General features: G+C 35.5%; 1 protein-coding gene across 1 annotated transcript in view; it reads left to right on the top strand.

Annotated features, from left to right (window-relative positions):
• The window catches only part of LOC126978174 (carbonic anhydrase-related protein 10), a 62,633-nt gene extending 49,177 nt beyond the window's left edge, over positions 1-13,456 (top strand). Inside the window, exons 8-11 of the mRNA XM_050826940.1 lie at positions 642-796; positions 3,455-3,592; positions 6,070-6,115; positions 9,739-13,456. Coding sequence (XP_050682897.1) covers positions 642-796; positions 3,455-3,592; positions 6,070-6,115; positions 9,739-9,812 — 413 coding nt within the window. The 3' untranslated portion in view covers positions 9,813-13,456. The remainder of the gene's footprint in view (positions 1-641; positions 797-3,454; positions 3,593-6,069; positions 6,116-9,738) is intronic.
• Positions 13,457-17,767: the final 4,311 nt, after the last annotated feature.

The raw sequence follows: 17,767 nt of genomic DNA, 5'->3' as shown, positions 1-17,767 counted from the left end.
TCCAATGAAGTTTATTTATTATTATTGTGTTTCTGATTTTGTATATGGTATTTTATATTGGAATAATATATTGAATTTGATACTGATAATTATATTGTATAAATTTATTACAATAATTGTAAGTATCCCTGTTTGATCTTCGCCTGTCAACTACCAAAGAGTTATCAGTTTATGACTTCATATGTGCGTTTATTTGTGGCTTTATTGGGAGGGCAACGTTTTTGTGATACGTGTGTGGGTTGTGGTGATAACATACCAACAAGCCACGCAGATGTGTTCTCGTATGATCTGCTCGTCCATAAAAAAATATGGCTTTTTGGAAGCAGGTTTTCTTTTATGGAAAACAAAGGACGAACGCGCGTACGGGTCACCTGATATTAAGTGATCACCATCGCCCACATTCACTTGCAACACCAGAGGAATCACAGGATCGTTGCCGCCATTTAAGTAAGTAGTACGCGCTTTTATTTGTAGGTACCCATGTCGTATCATCCCGGAAATACCGGATAAGGAAGCTCATTCCACAGCTATGTAGTACGTGGAAGAAAGCTCCTTAAAAACCGCACTCTGGAGACACACACATAGAGCACACATCCACATCAGGTCATTAACTCAAATGATTCATCTAATATTTCCTACAGGTAGCTCCTATCCCATTAAACACCTGCCTCTGAGTTCTTTACTACCGAACACTCAGCAATATCTGACTTACGAAGGCTCCACCACTCATCCGGGATGCTGGGAAACTGCCGTTTGGATCATCTTCAACAAACCAATATATATTTCAAAACAGGAGGCAAGTATTCATATGTTGCTTCTTATATTTCATAATAAAATATTATTTTATTAACAGTTATCTGTACAGAAATAAAAAGGTATATACTATAACAATGAATTTAAAACTAAAAACTTAAAAATTATTAAATACCTAACAACTAAAACATAGTACTACAAGGAGTCCCTTTAGGCAAGGTTCCGAAAATATTTTTTTTTATATGAGAGGGGCCAACGGGCAAGAGGCTTACGGGATGGGGAGAGGTGAGGCAACCGCCCATAGACATCCGCAACAACAGGTGTGTCAAGAAATGCGTTCCCGGCCTTTAAGGTGGGAGTATGCTTTTTTCTTGAAGGTCCCTAAGTCGTATCTGCTCGGGAAGACCGCTGCCGGTAGTTGATTCCACAAAGTGGCTGTGCGAGGCAAGAAATTTCGAACAAAACGCGCGGTTGTGGAATGCCAGACGTCTACGTGATGCGGTACTTTGCACGTAATGTCCGGTGGTGGAATCCGGCCGCTGGAATCAACCCGAACAGCTCCTCTGAGCACTCCCCGTGATAAATGCGGTAGAAGATGCAGAGAGAACCCACATCTCTACGCAACGCTAGAGAATCAAGCCGATCGGAGATGACTTTATCGTCGATGATTCGAGCCGCTCTTCGTTGTATGCGGTCAAATGGAAGAAGCTGGTACTGGGAAGCACCCGCCCAGAGGTGAGAACAGTACTCCATGTGAGGCTGAATTTGTGCCTTATAAAGTTGCAGGCGGTGGCTTTTAGTGAAGTACTGTCTCGCCTTACTGAGTACAGCAAGCTTTTTAGAGGCCAGTTTGACCTTCTCTTCCAAGTGACCACGGAACTGAACGTCGCTCGACATATCGACGCCAAGTATGCCAATACAGGTTGTGGCAGTTAGAAGAGTGTTCTCGAATCGAGGGGATACGACAAACGGAGACTTTTTAGTGGTGAACGCACAAACTTGTGTATTCTTGGGGTTGAATTGGACTAAATTTTGTCGGCCCCATTCCGAGACTTTGCAAAGCATAGTCGCGAGTTCAGAAACAAGTTTGTTCCGGTTCTCGTCGACGCTATCCCGGGATATGTTGGCACGGCCGGTGTAGGAAGCATACCCTGTGTTGTCGTCTGCATAGCAATGAATATTGCTGATTTGCAGCATATCATTGATATGCAGAAGAAACAGCGTAGGGGATAGCACGCAGCCTTGCGGGACACCAGCGTTTATGAGTTTTAAGTCGGAGCATGCACCGTTGACAACAACCTTGATGCTCCGATCAGCCAAAAAGCTAGTGACCCATTTGCTCAACTTCTCGGGAAGCCCATAGGATGGCAGTTTTGCTATAAGAACTTTATGCCATACCCGATCGAAGGCCTTCGCTATGTCCAAACTCACCGCCAACGCTTCTCCCTTCGACTCAACCGCTTGCGATAATGCAACGTTCCTCCTTACGTGCAATGCAATATTTGCAACGTTCCCTCTTTGAATTGCTAGACTAATTCTTTGTCTGAGGTAGCTCTTCGGTCTCCTGTGGAGTCGACTAACCTTTTTGCTATTTCCTTAAAAAGCCTTGTAATGCTATGACCCCACGGACAAAGAGTCGCGACACCGAATGGGACAAAATTATATTCGGAGCTTGGACCCCTGTATTTGCATGCCTTAGCTTTTTCAGCCGCTTCACAAGCCGCACCAGCTCTGTTGTTGGCTACCAAGTGGTGCTGCACCGTTAAGCCAAACACCTCTAAAATTGGCATGTATATGTATTTTTCTCTGTTGCGTATAAATTCCATTATTAGATGCTATTTGTGGTACCACAAATTTGCGAAAGGTGCCAGATTGGCACTTTTAATAGTTTACACAAAATAAATTCAAATCTCGCTATAAAGGCTGGTGATATAATGTAACAATTGGACAAACACCTTCTCGTGCTTTCAAAGTCGTTCAATCGAATTCAACTACCAGGAAAATAAAAATTTTCCTGAAGATCTTTCAGCAGCCCATCTATATCATCATCATCAGCCGGATGAGGTCCACTGCCGGAAAAAGGCCTCGCCCAAAGATTTCCACGACAATCGGTCCTGTGCTGCCCTCATTCAACGTATTCCGGCGATCTTGACCAAATCGTCGGTCTATCTTGTACTGACCTACGATCTGGGCCTTCCAACACTGCGTCTTCCAGTACGTGGTTACGACGACTTTACTGCCCCGACGGCCATCTGTCCGTCGAGTTTTGTGCCCTGCCCACTGCCACTTCAGTTTCGCAAACATTTGGACTGTGTCGGTAACTTAGGTTCTCCTACGGATCTCCTCATTTCTGATTCGATATTGCAGGGTGTCTCTCCGAGCATAGCACTCTCCTCTGCCCTCTGAGCGACCATGAACTTTCTCATAAGGCCCATAGTTAGCGACCACGTTTGCCATCTATATACGAGACAGAAATTAAAATCTTGGAAAAACAACAATATTTTCATTCTAATTTCACTTACTTATAAAGTCAATAAGTACTTAATTAATCAAATTCATAAATATAAAAAACCGCTGGTCTTGAGCCCGGTCTTCACCAAACGAATTTTCAAATGAGTTGTACATTTTGCGTTCAATTAGTGATTTTTTGATCCTATTTTAATAAATGAATTGGAATTTGAACAAGTGGTCTTTTTACCAGATGTACGCAATTCGTCGACTAATGCAAGGCTCACAACTGACTCCGAAGGCTCCACTGGGAAACAATGCACGACCTGTGCAGCCTCTGCACCACAGAACCGTGAGGACAAACATCAACTTCAACAAGCAAGGATTTCCGGTATGTGACATGAATCTCTTTACTTACGCTAAAACTATCACTATTATAGCACTTAGAGAAAGTACTTTGTAATTATCGGTGCATCTGAACCGAAAGGGCAAAATGCTTGACATCTAGCTGCACAAAGACATAATACTCACTGAGACCATATTTGCAACGTTTGCTGTCTTCGACAGTCAAAGCAAAAGCACCAGCACCCACTGAAGTAGTTTGGCTATATGAAGGAGCCAGAGTGTTGGGGATCCTTCAGCTCTAAAATAGCTGGTATTTTAAAAGCTGCAAATGCCCTGCGGATGGCATCATTAATTCTAGCAAGACGGTATTAGACAGGAAAGCTAGTGACGACCAAACCATCTACCTGGACGAGACATCGGCACTGATGTGGTGAATTTAATATTTTTTCCTAGCCGGAATGATACGCATATTGGTGGCTTAAAACAAATCAAATCTCCAATTTCATAAATGGCGAACAAAATAATTTGTACAATAAATCGTAAGATCGTGTCAATGTACCAAGTTGTTAGTTTATACTCGAAGCGTAAAATATCATTGGAGAGAGCTAAAATCTTAATTAATTAACTGAGCTCAGCGTGCGGTCAGACAGGAAAGGGCGGGAAATGTCGGGAGTATAAATGCGCCCTATTCACGGCTAGACTTGTTGTTTTAACCTCTGACGACAAAATTGAAAGTCTATATCTGATTAAACTATATAGGTTATAATCTAATTTCTGTATGTGAATAGATAAGTTAATATTTAACATTTCTATAGAATGTTAAGATAATATACGAGATTTTATCGATCTTTTTTGGTTTCCTACGAGTCATGATTCTCTTTGTAATTTCTACGCCAGCAAATTGATAGCACATACTTCTTTCAATAGTTTGTTCGCTTAAATAATATATGGGTGTGTATATATCCAATTGTTCAGTAAAATATCGTACTTAATCGTCAAATATCTTGTTTTGTTGGCCTTGTGTAAAAATGTGTAATATTAGATTCTGTGATCATGTTGAGTAAGTGTAGGATTTCTTATCAGTATTTTATCTCAAACTTCAACAAGACCGCATAAAATCTTTAGTACGCTGGCATTATTTTGAAAACAACAGAATAAATATCAAATGTTTTGTCCAATGATCCACACACTATAGAACTGATATTCAGTATAAATTAAAAATTAAAGTGAACTCTAGTCTGCCCGTGAATAGGAATCTTTATTGATTCACACTGCAACACTGTACAGAAGGATTAATATGGTTTATTACTGTCCTCTTTGATATCATGTTGAATTGAATATATCCTTTATTAATTTGAAATAATTCCTATATAAGGATAACAAGGAATGTGCAATTCACTTAAAGGAATAGGTATTCTCCTAAAAAAACAAAACAAGATTATCAACCAAAAATTGTATTTAAAATGTATTTTTGTTTTTTGGGTGATACATTAATTTATTTAAGCTCTGTTTATTGATGACACTTATTCGCTTGAATTTTGTGCTTTCAAGTCAGGGTCACACGTTCTCAGCACGATTGAGTCATCCGATGCACTCGACTTCTTTACGTCCAACGAAAATAGAGCTTGCTGAAGAGTTTTCTGTCTTTACTTCAGACATAGAACTCTGATATCACGGGATGATCGGCAGTGCTTTTCCGTCGTCGTCGTCAAGAGTCGAGTTGGAGGCAAAAAGACTGCACAGAAGAGCTGCTTTCTCTTTTGCCGTATGGGCCAGGGTCATTCCTCACGTGCAGCGGCGATAAGGATGGCTGGCCTGTTATCATGCGTTGTCTAACAGCAAGAGGCTCTATCTAGACGAATTAAAAATTATTATCTAAGCAATGACCATCAGAATTGTTTTTTAATTTGGCGTCATTTTTTTGGAAATCTGTAGTATTAAATGCTGCTAAGTTTTGTTAGTCTACATGCAAGCAATGTAACGTATCTAATGTATTTAGGCGAAGGTATTCCCAAAAAGAATTTTCACTTATAGCAGTGAAAAAAGGAGGACAAACGAGCGTACGGGTCACCTGGTGTTTAGTGATCACCGCCGCCCACATTCTCTTGCAACACCAGAATACCACAGGAGCGTTGCAGGTACCCATGTCGTATCGTCCCGGAAACATCGCACAAGAGGGCTCATTCCACATATTTGTAGACGTGAAAGAAAGCTCCTTAAAACACTGTTCCTGGAGGACCGCCACACATCCAGATGGTGAGGATGATATCCTTAGTTGTTGCGTATCGTTCCAAGGTGTAATTTGGCGGCAAAAATCAGGTGAAACAGCCCTTCGGAACACTCCCCGTTATAAATGCGGTAGAAGACACACAATGAGGCGATGTCTCTACGCAACGCCAAGTGATCCAGCCATTAACAGAGCACTCGTCCCCCGACAATTCAAGCTGCTCTGCGTTAGATTAGAGTTTAAAAACACCATCAAACCTCAATTCAGTATAAATTGCAATTTTATTTTCTTTGCAGGTATCAAGCAATTGTCCTGACATGTACCGGAATATGCATTATACAGGTATTTTATTAAAAATAAATGTTTTATTTAATTGAATCTTAGACTGTACGATTAAAAGAGCTATAGGATACACTAATACGAAATGTTATGTACTATTTGTCTTAACAGCAATTATTCCAAATGTTTGAAATGCAATTGAATTTATAATTACATTTTTAATGACATGCACGAATTTCATCTTAATGGTTGTCTGCATGTTTTGAAATTAATCATTATTTATTTAAAGTTTATCGGCCAGCTATTGTAAACCTTGTCAATAGTGACGTGATGGTCTTACAATATATCTGTTCTTCTTTTTTGTTTCTCTGTGTTCTTTGCTAAACCTGTGCTAAGATTGACAATACCTAACCTATAATCCCATATTACTTATCCCTTCCTTACACTTTTCATCGAAAACTCAGATATTCCACTAGAATTCTAGAATAATTATATTTTTGAAATAAATAGATTTAGATTTCAATATATTATATATTTACCTACATAATATATTTTTTCAACCCGTCGTTTACAGCAAAACAAATAACTTGTTTAAAAATAGTTTAATGCATATTTCAGTTTCACTTTTATTCAATAACTAGCATTTAGTCGCGACTTCGTCTGCGTTCAATAGTTACTTTGGTCTATTTTTTTATTTTATAGGATACTTTTCAAATAATAGACATAAAAACTGCTCTTTCCGCTGCTGATAGCGCTCTTCTATGATGCAGCGCATATCCCTTATCATTGTGGACAGTCTCTTTAATAGTATTTCCCTGTGAACTTTAATCTCCTTATTCATCACCAGGTATGTTGTAGTTTCAAAAATGCTCGAAGAATTGATTTATTAATTATTTCTTATCAAGTGCCTAAAAACAAAGTTGAATTGTTTTTGTTTGGTAACGAATTTCCATAGAAACTGCCATCCTCCTATTTCAAACCCTCCATTAAATTTTTGCAATAAAAGGTAGCTCCTTTTTCAAGCTCTAGTTTATCTCTGTACTAAATTTTATCAATATCGGTTAGGCGTGTAAGCGTAACAAACAAACTTACATTCACATAATACACGCCACAAGTATGCTACAAATTTGCCCTAGAGCAAGTTGTACGCAGTGACAATGAGAATCCAAATTTCGATTAGACTTCTCGAATACATCCCTACTAACATTATAAATGTGAATGTAAGTTTGTTTGTAACGCTTTTACGCCGGAGCTACTGTACCAAAAATTGTGATGAAATTTGCTACAGTGATAATCTAGACTCTAGAGCTTGTGAAAGGACATAGGCTTAGACATTTTATCCCTGATCCATAATTTAAAAATTAAAATTCACATCGACGAGCTATAACTATACCATTAGTAGGTTTAATTTGCCATGGCAATCTTCCTCGAAATAGGGTTCATACATTGGGAACGGGAGCGAGAACAGGAACCGGAACTGGAATAGGACATGAAATAATCTTCAATTCCAAACTTGCTTAAGGCGACACTAACTGCCAGCGACCTTGAGCGATATGAGTTCACGGCTGCCGGCCCACCATCTATGTAACAAAGCTAATATTTTCAAAATTCTTGCGTGGAAAACATTTTATATGCTTACAATCCTCGTTATTCACTACTAATCTGAATAAATGAACCTACATAAAAAAGAACAAGCTATAAGAATAACTTTTCTGAGTGAAGTACCAAAAAAATGCGTCACGCCATGCCAAAAAACTTGTTTAACTTCAAACGAAAGTTCAAAAAGGCTTGGCAGTGTTAACTATAAGCAACAGCAAGCATTAGCAACCTACAAATAAGACTTAAGGATATGTGTAACAGGATTAAGTAGTGTTCATAGCTCGAAATGCTATACTTTCACCACAAAATTTGTCTAAAAACCCCATGTTTGCGTGTTTTCTGCTTACTCTTCGCCTTAATAATTTTAAAAACCCCTTATCTACGCGTATGAAGTTGCTGGCATCAGCTAGTATTTTAAAGTATTGTGTAAGCAATGGGTAAATATTTTTAAGAGTTTCAACGAATGTTCTATTGTTAATAATCTACACTGTACCTGTATTAAATTTCCAGCACGTTACACTCGCAAGGCACGATCAAAAAAAAGTGTTGCATGCAAACGAAAGATGTTGTCAAAGAAAATATGCCACAAAGATAGGTATTGCACATGCATGCAATTAGTGAATGTATGAAAAGTCGCATTGTTAAGCCTGCTTTTTTACATTTATTATTATACTTTGATAAAAGGCTGCTAGATTAATAATTAAGGCTTTTGTAGAAGTGTCTCAGTGTCTTTAAATTTACATGTTACTGCTTTTGATTTTATAGATATCTAAGCATACAACCTAGGCTTATATTGCATTCATAGAAAAATATTTGTTCTTGCTTATCGAATTTTTACTAGGCTTAGATGAACGTAGAACTGAAATAGTATTTTTATACATAGTTTGTTGTTTTTTTAAGTGTAATCCCTCCTTCTGGGATTAAATATACAGATTAAATTTTTAACCAAAATTTATGGATGATGCGAGATGCGGACGATTGGCTTAGTTGGACGAGCGCTGGGACGTTTTCTTAGGACAATAAGGGATGAAACGAGCAGGACTTTCAACTGATGATAATTGATACGCCCTGCCCATTACAATGCGGGGTACCGCTCAGGTTTCTTGAACAACCCAAAAATTCAGAGAGATGTTAAGTCTTATTTGCCCAGTAATTACACTAGCTACGGCGCACTTAAGACCGAAACACGAAGGCAGAAATAGGCACCGTTTTGGTACCCATAATCTAGCCGATATCTTGTGCAAAGGAGCCATCCACTAGTAAATTAAATTACTTAGATAATTTATACGTCTAGATAGACTATGACAACTGTGAAAACGTTAAAAAAAAATAGACATTAGGACTAACCTCTATTTTGACCAATTCACGCACACTAACATAAAGTGTTATACACATCGCGAGTGTAAGACGTAGCTTGTCACGCACACTAAACTAATATTCCTGGCCTGTTTTCATCGGTTGTCTAACAGCAAGAGACTATCTAGACTTATAAATAGAAGCATAATATAGTAAAATAAGAACTTGTAATACCTAATCTGTTTTGAATAGAGCAACCTTCTTGCTCGTTCTTCTCTAAGGAAATCTATCTTCTGGAAGAGCTGTAGTATAAAAAAGAATTATATAAGTGTAATGTAATTTACTTAACAATCACATTTCATCAACTTAACATTAACAATTGATTTACACTTACATAATAATTCTTGATTGGTTATTCTAATTTGGTACATTCAACATTTTAAATAAGAAAAAAATACGTAACTTTAATCTCAATTCTAGAAAGTATAGAATGCAAATAATTATAATGTGTTTAGTGTGAATTTACAAAAATAAAAGTAAGAATTAATAACTGGTTGACAATCTAATACAAACTATTATCTACCGTGGTTGTGATTTTTTTTTAAACTTTTTATCTATATGACTTAAACGTGTCGTGAAAAATGTCAATTCAATTGTTGATATCGTTGAATGTTGTAGATATTTTATTAAAAGGAGCGTATTGTTTCACATTCGTTCTAGAGTAATCAAAATGTTGATTCATAAGATACCATTATGATAAAAGAAAATGTAATATTATAATTTTATTTCAGCAACTCAATGGCCACGAGAGCACAGCATGCGGTACAGAAGCGCCGATGACTTAGCAATGCTTTCTACAAATTAAGTTTACACCAAATTGTTATTTCTTCAAATTAAAAAAATTATTGAAAGTATAAGCGTCAATTAGGCAGAATAGAAATTTTGATATAGATTTAATTTATATTTCATTTCTTTGAATAAAAAAGCAAACTGTATTTACTGTATAATACTTACTGTCTTCGACAACCATTGATCATTTTCTGGTTGACCGAGCTAATCAAACTACAAACTATGTATTTCGATGAATTTGCAACATAGAAATGTTCTGCGCTCCAACTAGATACTGCAGGCGTAGTCGCAAAGTGCGGCAACTAATACTACTCGAGCCAGTCTCGATCAATGTGTGACGTTGACGTGCCACATGTTCTGTTAAAATTTTTAACTTTTCAAAGTAAATCAAATTCAATTAATATTAAAGGAATGATTTCAAAAATCAAATTGGAATCTCGAAGATTATTTTAAATTACAGACACATTAAGATATTTATAACGTCCAATGAGTAATATTATGCCAATAAATATATGATATAGTTCATTAAATATTTATTGTAATATAATAACTATTTAAAACAAGTGCTGTAGGAATGCTTTATTAGTGCATAGACTTTACTCGATGAATACGTAATAAAATTATAAAATTAGCAATGAATTTTTTTTATGAAATAAAGGAAGAGACTAGCAGGACCTTCAGCTGATGGTAATTGATACGCCCTGCCTATTACATGCCGATCAAGAATATTGAAAACCCCAAAAATTCTGAGGGGCACTACAAATGCGCTCGTCCCCATGGGACATAAGATATCAAGTCTCATTTGCCCAGTAATTACACTAGCTACAGCGCCCTTCAGTTCGAAACACAGTAATGCTTACACATTACTGCCTCACGGCAGAAATAGGCGCCGTTGTGGTTCCCATAATCTAGCCGGCATCCGGTGAAAAAAGAGCCTCCCACTGGTATGGTACTGGTACTTATCAATGTAAATATAAAACTATCGCTTCAATGTAATGTTTTGAATGAATAATAGTAATTGAAGTCCATATTAATATAGTCACTTTAAACTTAATATGTACTCAAAGACGAGTGGTCGAGATTGACTGTTATAATATATGTGTAATAAATACTAATAGTAGGTCGCATTTTTTGTTCTCCCAGTACCTACAACGCAGTCTCGACATCTAGTCCCTAGAAATATGCTAGGGTTGTCACAAAAACTTGTATTGTAAGATGTAGAAGATATTTTTTGCATAAACTGTAAAATAAATAATTATTTTATTATTATAATATAATATAAGCCAACTCCAGATCCATTGTCATATAAATCGAAACCATTAATCTTTTTACACGCTTTTTATTAGGTTCACCTGTATGTATGTTTGTTTGTAACTGGGCACGATTTTCGCGTTCTTTAAACAGACAGATTTCGTTCAAACTTCATAGATTTATCAAGGACTGATGACAATACATTAATTTGATAAAATTGTTCCATTTTTCAAATTGCAAAATATGATTTTTGATATTTTATATAATTTTCATCTATCCTCTATAAGGCAGGAATTGCCTTATTTTTAATTTTCTTCTCTATTTTTTAGTTCGGTTTTCTATAAAAAGCGTGTTTTTTAGTTTTTTTTAACTACAACCTATTTGTTTTCTGTTAAATCTTATTTTTAAATAAATTAGGTATAGATCCAAACAACGATGTAAAATTGGTCATTATAATTATTAATAATTAAATTCTATTATTTTTTTATTGTTTAAATTAGCGTCAAATACATTTAAATATGTACAACAATTGAAAATACAAAATCCTAGTATGGTTTTTTAATAAATTAAAAAAAATGTTCTAAAACTAGTAATTTTAGTAAAATATATAAATAAAAAATATATCATTAATAATTTATCATTTAAATTCGAGCCTGTAAATATTACGTGTATCATATTGCAATAATAAGAAAAAAAATCAATAAATTCGTTCATATTATAATCACTTTTGTGAAAATGAAGCCGCAACGCACAAATATGTCTAATCAATCAATATCAACTAACGGTCGTTCTAAATATTCAGTCTATCTCTTACTTGAGATAAAAATTGTAACTATCGTTGACTTTTCTGTCCCAATAAACTTATCGACGGTAATTCACCTTATCCTAACACGCTGTCTGTTAATGGGACGACGTATAGCTTACCAGCGATAGTTATAAGTTTGTATGGAAATTTCAATTCACGCGTCCCATTATAAGGCGATAAGAATGACTTATCGGGTATATTGTGACAGCTTCAGATTATTGAATGCTAATTACTGACAGTAGAAGGTAGTCATTTATCTCTATCTGTAGATAGTATATTGGGAACGGCCGTGAGTAGACATCTAGGGTTTTAATTCTAATTTTTAAGGCTTTTTCCATACAAAATTGCGAGAAACTGGATAATATTGTAGTTAAAATCTTAGACATACGTCTGTATAGACATAGTCCAGCTGTGAAAACGTCGAAAAAAAATTGATTATTTATTTATTTATTTCTCTATTTTATTCTCTACCAACCCTTTTGTGGAGCCGGTGAATCTCTTATCCTCAATGCCCTAAGGAATTAAGAAATGCTGGAAGCAGCCAATCACTGGTCCCGTCTACCAGGCTTTCGGTAGGCTCAGATGCTCCTAGGCAACTATCAGAGTGCCAAACAATGCATAAGCTTGGACAGAAGACAACTGAGATTTACTGAGTTGGCGGCGGTGATCACTTAACACCAGGTTACCCGTATGCTCCTTTGTCCTCCTTCTCCGTAAAAAAAATGCTCATATGCCTTTCAAAAGCCTTATAAAATACTTTCGTGTTTTCTTAGATACTGTCCCTAAAATTAACGTTAGAAGGCCCATATAATCAACGCGTGAGAAAACTAAATGTAATAATATTCTTTTTGTCAAACTGCTAGAAACGCTGCATCAATGTGTCATTTGAATTGAGACACTGTGTAAAGAATAGATGGTGTAACGTCCTTTTAAGTGTAAACTTAACTCTGAATATCAAATTTACCAATGTTAATTGATTTAAATGCTTAATAATAAGACGGATTAACACAATCAAATCATTCAGAAATTTAACTTTACTTAAGACGTTATTTTCATTTTAAATTGTACATAAAAGCGTATGTAAATATAATAGATTACATAACAATGCTTATGACTAGAAGTAAAATTAAACTTTAAGTTGTTATGCATAATGTTCTTTATGCATTACTGTTAAGATAGTTTACATATTGTATAAACAACTAATAGATCTTAGTCTTACTTAGATAAAGATTAGACGCGTAAATTCAAAATTGTAATCATTATAGAAAGATTGCGTAATTCTGTTAATTTTAATTCCATAATTCTATTATTTTTATTTAATTGACTATCCAATTTGCGTAATTAATTATATGTTTTATGTTTGTATACTAGTTTTGGATTTAGTCAATGTTTAATTATTGTCAAAATTTTCAAATTGGATAACAGATATTCCTGTGTTACTGATTTTTACTCACTGATTTATGTATTTTAAATATTAATTGCAATAGTATTCTAATAATTGTTAATTAGTGAAATACTTGCATCATATTTGATTTTTTCGTAATTTATAAGTAATGTTGTAGTGCATAGTGAAATGTACTGGAAAATATATTATTTATGACAAACGCTTTTTATTTTAACCTTACACTAGCCGTTCTCGCTTTGCTGGGCGAATTTTAAAAGGAAATAAATTAATAAAAGAACGATGGGATTCGAAAAACAAGTAGCCATAAGCCATCTAGGACAAATTTCGCATCAAATGGTGGTAGTTTCATGTCGATCCGATCAGTGGTTTAGGCGTGATTGAGCCTCAAACAAAGACCATTTTCATTATATATTTTAGGTTTTAGTCATATTGTAATTGTATTCACTAAAACCTAGCTGGTTTTAGTGAAATTGTAATTGGCCCGGGTCCTCGACAATTCATTGGTGATGGATGGCTGATGGTCATAATTTGGCGATGTCTTGGCACGAGTCGTTCCCTACAATATGGTTGAGAGAGGTGATGGCTGGTCCATGCGTCATGATCGTAGACGCTACTTTTGGTGGCTGGATCATCTTGTCATTGGGAATTCACCTCTTATTAAAGCCTATTCCGAAGTAGTAGTAAAGGTATAATAAATATTAAATACCTTTTACTTAGTTATAATAAATAACTGCAGGTGTTCCAATAGCAGGGTGATTTACCCTAATCACTCAATTGAATGTCTAATAAAACATGAGTGAGACAGATCTAAAGTAAAGTAAGCATTTATTCATGCAAATTACAAAATAAGATACAAAGTAAAATAAAAAGATAAAAAGGACACCCACTCAGCATTTTTGGAATTGAAATAAGGATCACCCCAATTCCAACATTGATTTTCAGTAGGTACCTACCAAGTCAACCTGTTGACAGTAGCCGTAGACAACACGGTTCCTTTTGTTAGAGGTCTTAAGTTTTTCAATATAGAAGTTTTAAATTGGAGTTTTAAAAGATTTTTTTTAAATATTATTGTTTATTTTCTGATTATTGGTATTATTTTAATGCCTCTGAACCCTTGTCTTACCTAATATAAAATATCTGTACGATATTCTTACTAAAATCAAATTTTTTTTATAATCTGTAGGTAAATAATATGATATTATTGTAGATATTCATCAACAAATATTTTGCCATGATTCCTTCTAAAATGGGATACATAAAGGTATTAATACCAAAAATCATTTACTATAATGTCTATTACTAGACACTTATTAACACTGTATCCTTTCGAGTTAGAGCAACACAATAATCTCCCCAAAGGTTGTTTCCATTCGCCTCTGAAAGCAGACTCGACTTATAGAGATAACTAGCTCACCCAGCAAACGTTGTATTGCCATATATAATAATAAAAAAAAATTGGGGTGTAAAAAGTATATGCAACCGATTCTCATATGTACAGATTTTATAGCAATAACAATGACAGTATAATATTGTATAGTCACTAAAAGCGCGCAAAAAATGAATGCTGGGAGAGTTTCTTGCGCCGCTTCTTCTCTCTCAGAGCGTCATTTGTTTCCGAAGCGGTAGTAGTATATAGTATATTAGAAATACTGTCACCTTGAGACATAAAATGTAAAGTCTCATTTGCCCAGTAATTTAACTAGCTACGGCGCCCTTCAGACCGAAACGCTTGGTAGAACAGTACAACACCTTAGCTGTTTACCAGTTTCCAGACTCCTTTGCACAGGATGCCGGCTAGATTATGGGTACCTCAACGGCGCCTATTTCTGTTGGTAGCAGTAATGTGTAATTATTATTGTGTTTCGGTCAGAAGGGTGCCGTAGCTAGTGACATTACTGGGCAAATGGGACTTAACATCTTATGTCTCAAGGAGACGAGCGCAATTTTAGTGCCGCTCAGAATTTTTAGGTTCTTCAAGAATCCTGAGCGGCACTGCATTGTAATGGACAGGGCATATCAATTACCATTAGCTGAACATCGTGCTCGTCTCGTCCCTTATTGTCATAAAAAAAGAACTGTGGTTTTGCGGTTGTCCATGGGCGGTCACCACTTCCCACCATGTTGGTGTTTTGCCCGTTTGCCCCCTCTTATATAAAAAAATTGAATAATTTGTAACTTTAATGAATCTTAGGAAGACTCATTGGAAAAATTCGATAGAAGACACACACTGAAGCGATGTCTCTACACAGCGCCAAGTTTTCATACCTTTGACAAAGTACTGGATCACTGATGATTGGAGCAGCTCTGCATTGCAGGCTCTCAACATTCCGAGCAATAAGTTATGTGGTCATCATATCAGCTGGTAGACGTCCACTGCTGGACAAAGGCCTCCACCAAAGATCTCTACGAAGATCGGTCCTGCGCTGCCCTCATCCAACCAGAACCCATTCCAGCTATCTTCACCAGATCATCGGTCACACTTGTCTACAAACACAGGCCCACACACAGTTATATCACAAATATAAAAAAGAAACCCAAAAAAAATATATTCGCAAACAGACAGCTTTTACCAGCTTTCTGGAGTTTACCCCAAAAAACAAGATGTAAGGTTTTATCCCCCAGTACATAAACACTACTTTTAATTGCTTATATTTATTAGATTGTAAGCACTTATGTAAATATTCGATGTTCAATAATTTTTTTTCTCAAAATGAACCCGTTTTTTATGACACGAAAGGCCATTGAAGTACGATAGTAGATTTACTGTCTCCTCTCTCTATTCCTGAAAATAGTATTAGAAATGTGAGGCTTAACTTTTAAACGGTCCACAAACGTTCTAAAACAGGAAGCTTGCCGGCGGCCATGTTGTCCATGTTAAACTTCCGGTGGCTCGTGAAACTGCATGCAACTTAACATGTTTTTAAAATGTAAATACGTTCTAGAATTCTGAGCCGATAAGACGCTTGTAGAGTTAGTATTAAATATATGTAATATTATATTTATAATATATTTATAATTTTACCCTCAATTCGAACTCTTTCACCTTCTATGAGTACCTTGAATCGGTAAAGTATTCCCATGTCATTGTTTATGCATTATTAACCGACTTCAAAAAAGGAGGACATTCTCAATTCGTCGCTGTTTTTTTATTTTTGTTACCTCAGAACTTTTGACTGGGTGAACCGATTTTGATAATTATTTTTTTTATTTGAAAGCTGGTATTTTGTAACTACAAACATAGTTTTAAGTGAGATGTGCTTGAGTCACACGCTCGACATGAGGTGGAGAGAGGCGAGAGCGAGGCCGCGGCAGGAGGACAACGTTTCCAAAAATAACAATAATTGTAACTATAATTAGATTAATTAAATAGATTGTTTAAAAAATACGCATTTTTTTATATTTTAGTGAATATTGATTTGGAATAGTGTTTTTGAAGTCAGTTGTTTTTTTGTTAATTTTTCTTTTAAACTAGGGTATTTGTAATGAATTGAGAATTGTGAAACCATAAAAAATGTAAGTATTAATAAAACAAAAATAAATTCTACATTAAATATAACCACTGAATAAGTATAATTCGGAAAAATGAAATGAAGCGATGCTAAAACAAATGGAACAAGAATTCAAATTGAAGTTGATGTAATTTTTTGTAAGAGGTATAACGAACAATTCGTAAAGCCGCTTACGCCCGGAAGAATGAACAAAAAACTCAACAATGATTATTTTCCGAATCATATTTAATTAAAAAAAAATTAATTTATGTAATTCCTAATTAAAATGGGATCCCATATTGAAGGATTGGCTAAAAGACTTAGTTCTGCAGCATACGCGGTTAAAAAGATTAGACAATTAACTGACATAGATACGGCGCGACTAGTTTACTTAAGTTTTTTTCATAGTATTATGTCTTATAATATGCTATCAGTATCAATACCATCTCTGTGCTGCAGAAGAGGGCTATTCGCGCTATTTATAACCCAGTTTCTAAAGAATCATTGAGAGAAAAATTTCAAGACATAAACACTTTGACTGTTGCCTCTCAATACATTCTTGATAATGTTATGTATGTGACTGTCATAACCATAATGTTAGCAGCAGGAATAAACATAAACTTGTAATGCCTACTACTCGGCTAAGTCGAGTTAGTAAGACCTTTTGTGGGGCGTCCATTTACAACAAGATCCCAGAAAATGTTCACAACAAATGTATTATGAAATTCAAAAGAGTTATTAGAAAAGATTTGTGTGGTAAAGGTAAATATAGCATAAATTACTTTCTTAATGATACCACAGATTGGAAATGGAGCGACCGCCCTCAGGCCATTTACATTGTAACCATAATTTTATAAATAAAAAGAATCCCGGTTAGTTTGTTGCGCCCGTTCTTCTCAGGTCTGAGGCGTACCTTTTGGAATGGGTGTTAGTTTTTAACTTTCAATAAGTGATATATCCCATTTTGAATAAAAATATTTGAATTAATTCAAGACTGCAAGACATTACGAAGAAGAAAGAAA

Source organism: Leptidea sinapis, chromosome 47 (assembly GCF_905404315.1).
Source record: "Leptidea sinapis chromosome 47, ilLepSina1.1, whole genome shotgun sequence".
Lineage (NCBI taxonomy): Eukaryota > Metazoa > Arthropoda > Insecta > Lepidoptera > Pieridae > Leptidea > Leptidea sinapis.
The sequence above is the reverse complement of the archived record's forward strand: the minus strand, read 5'-3'. Positions and strand labels throughout refer to the sequence as shown.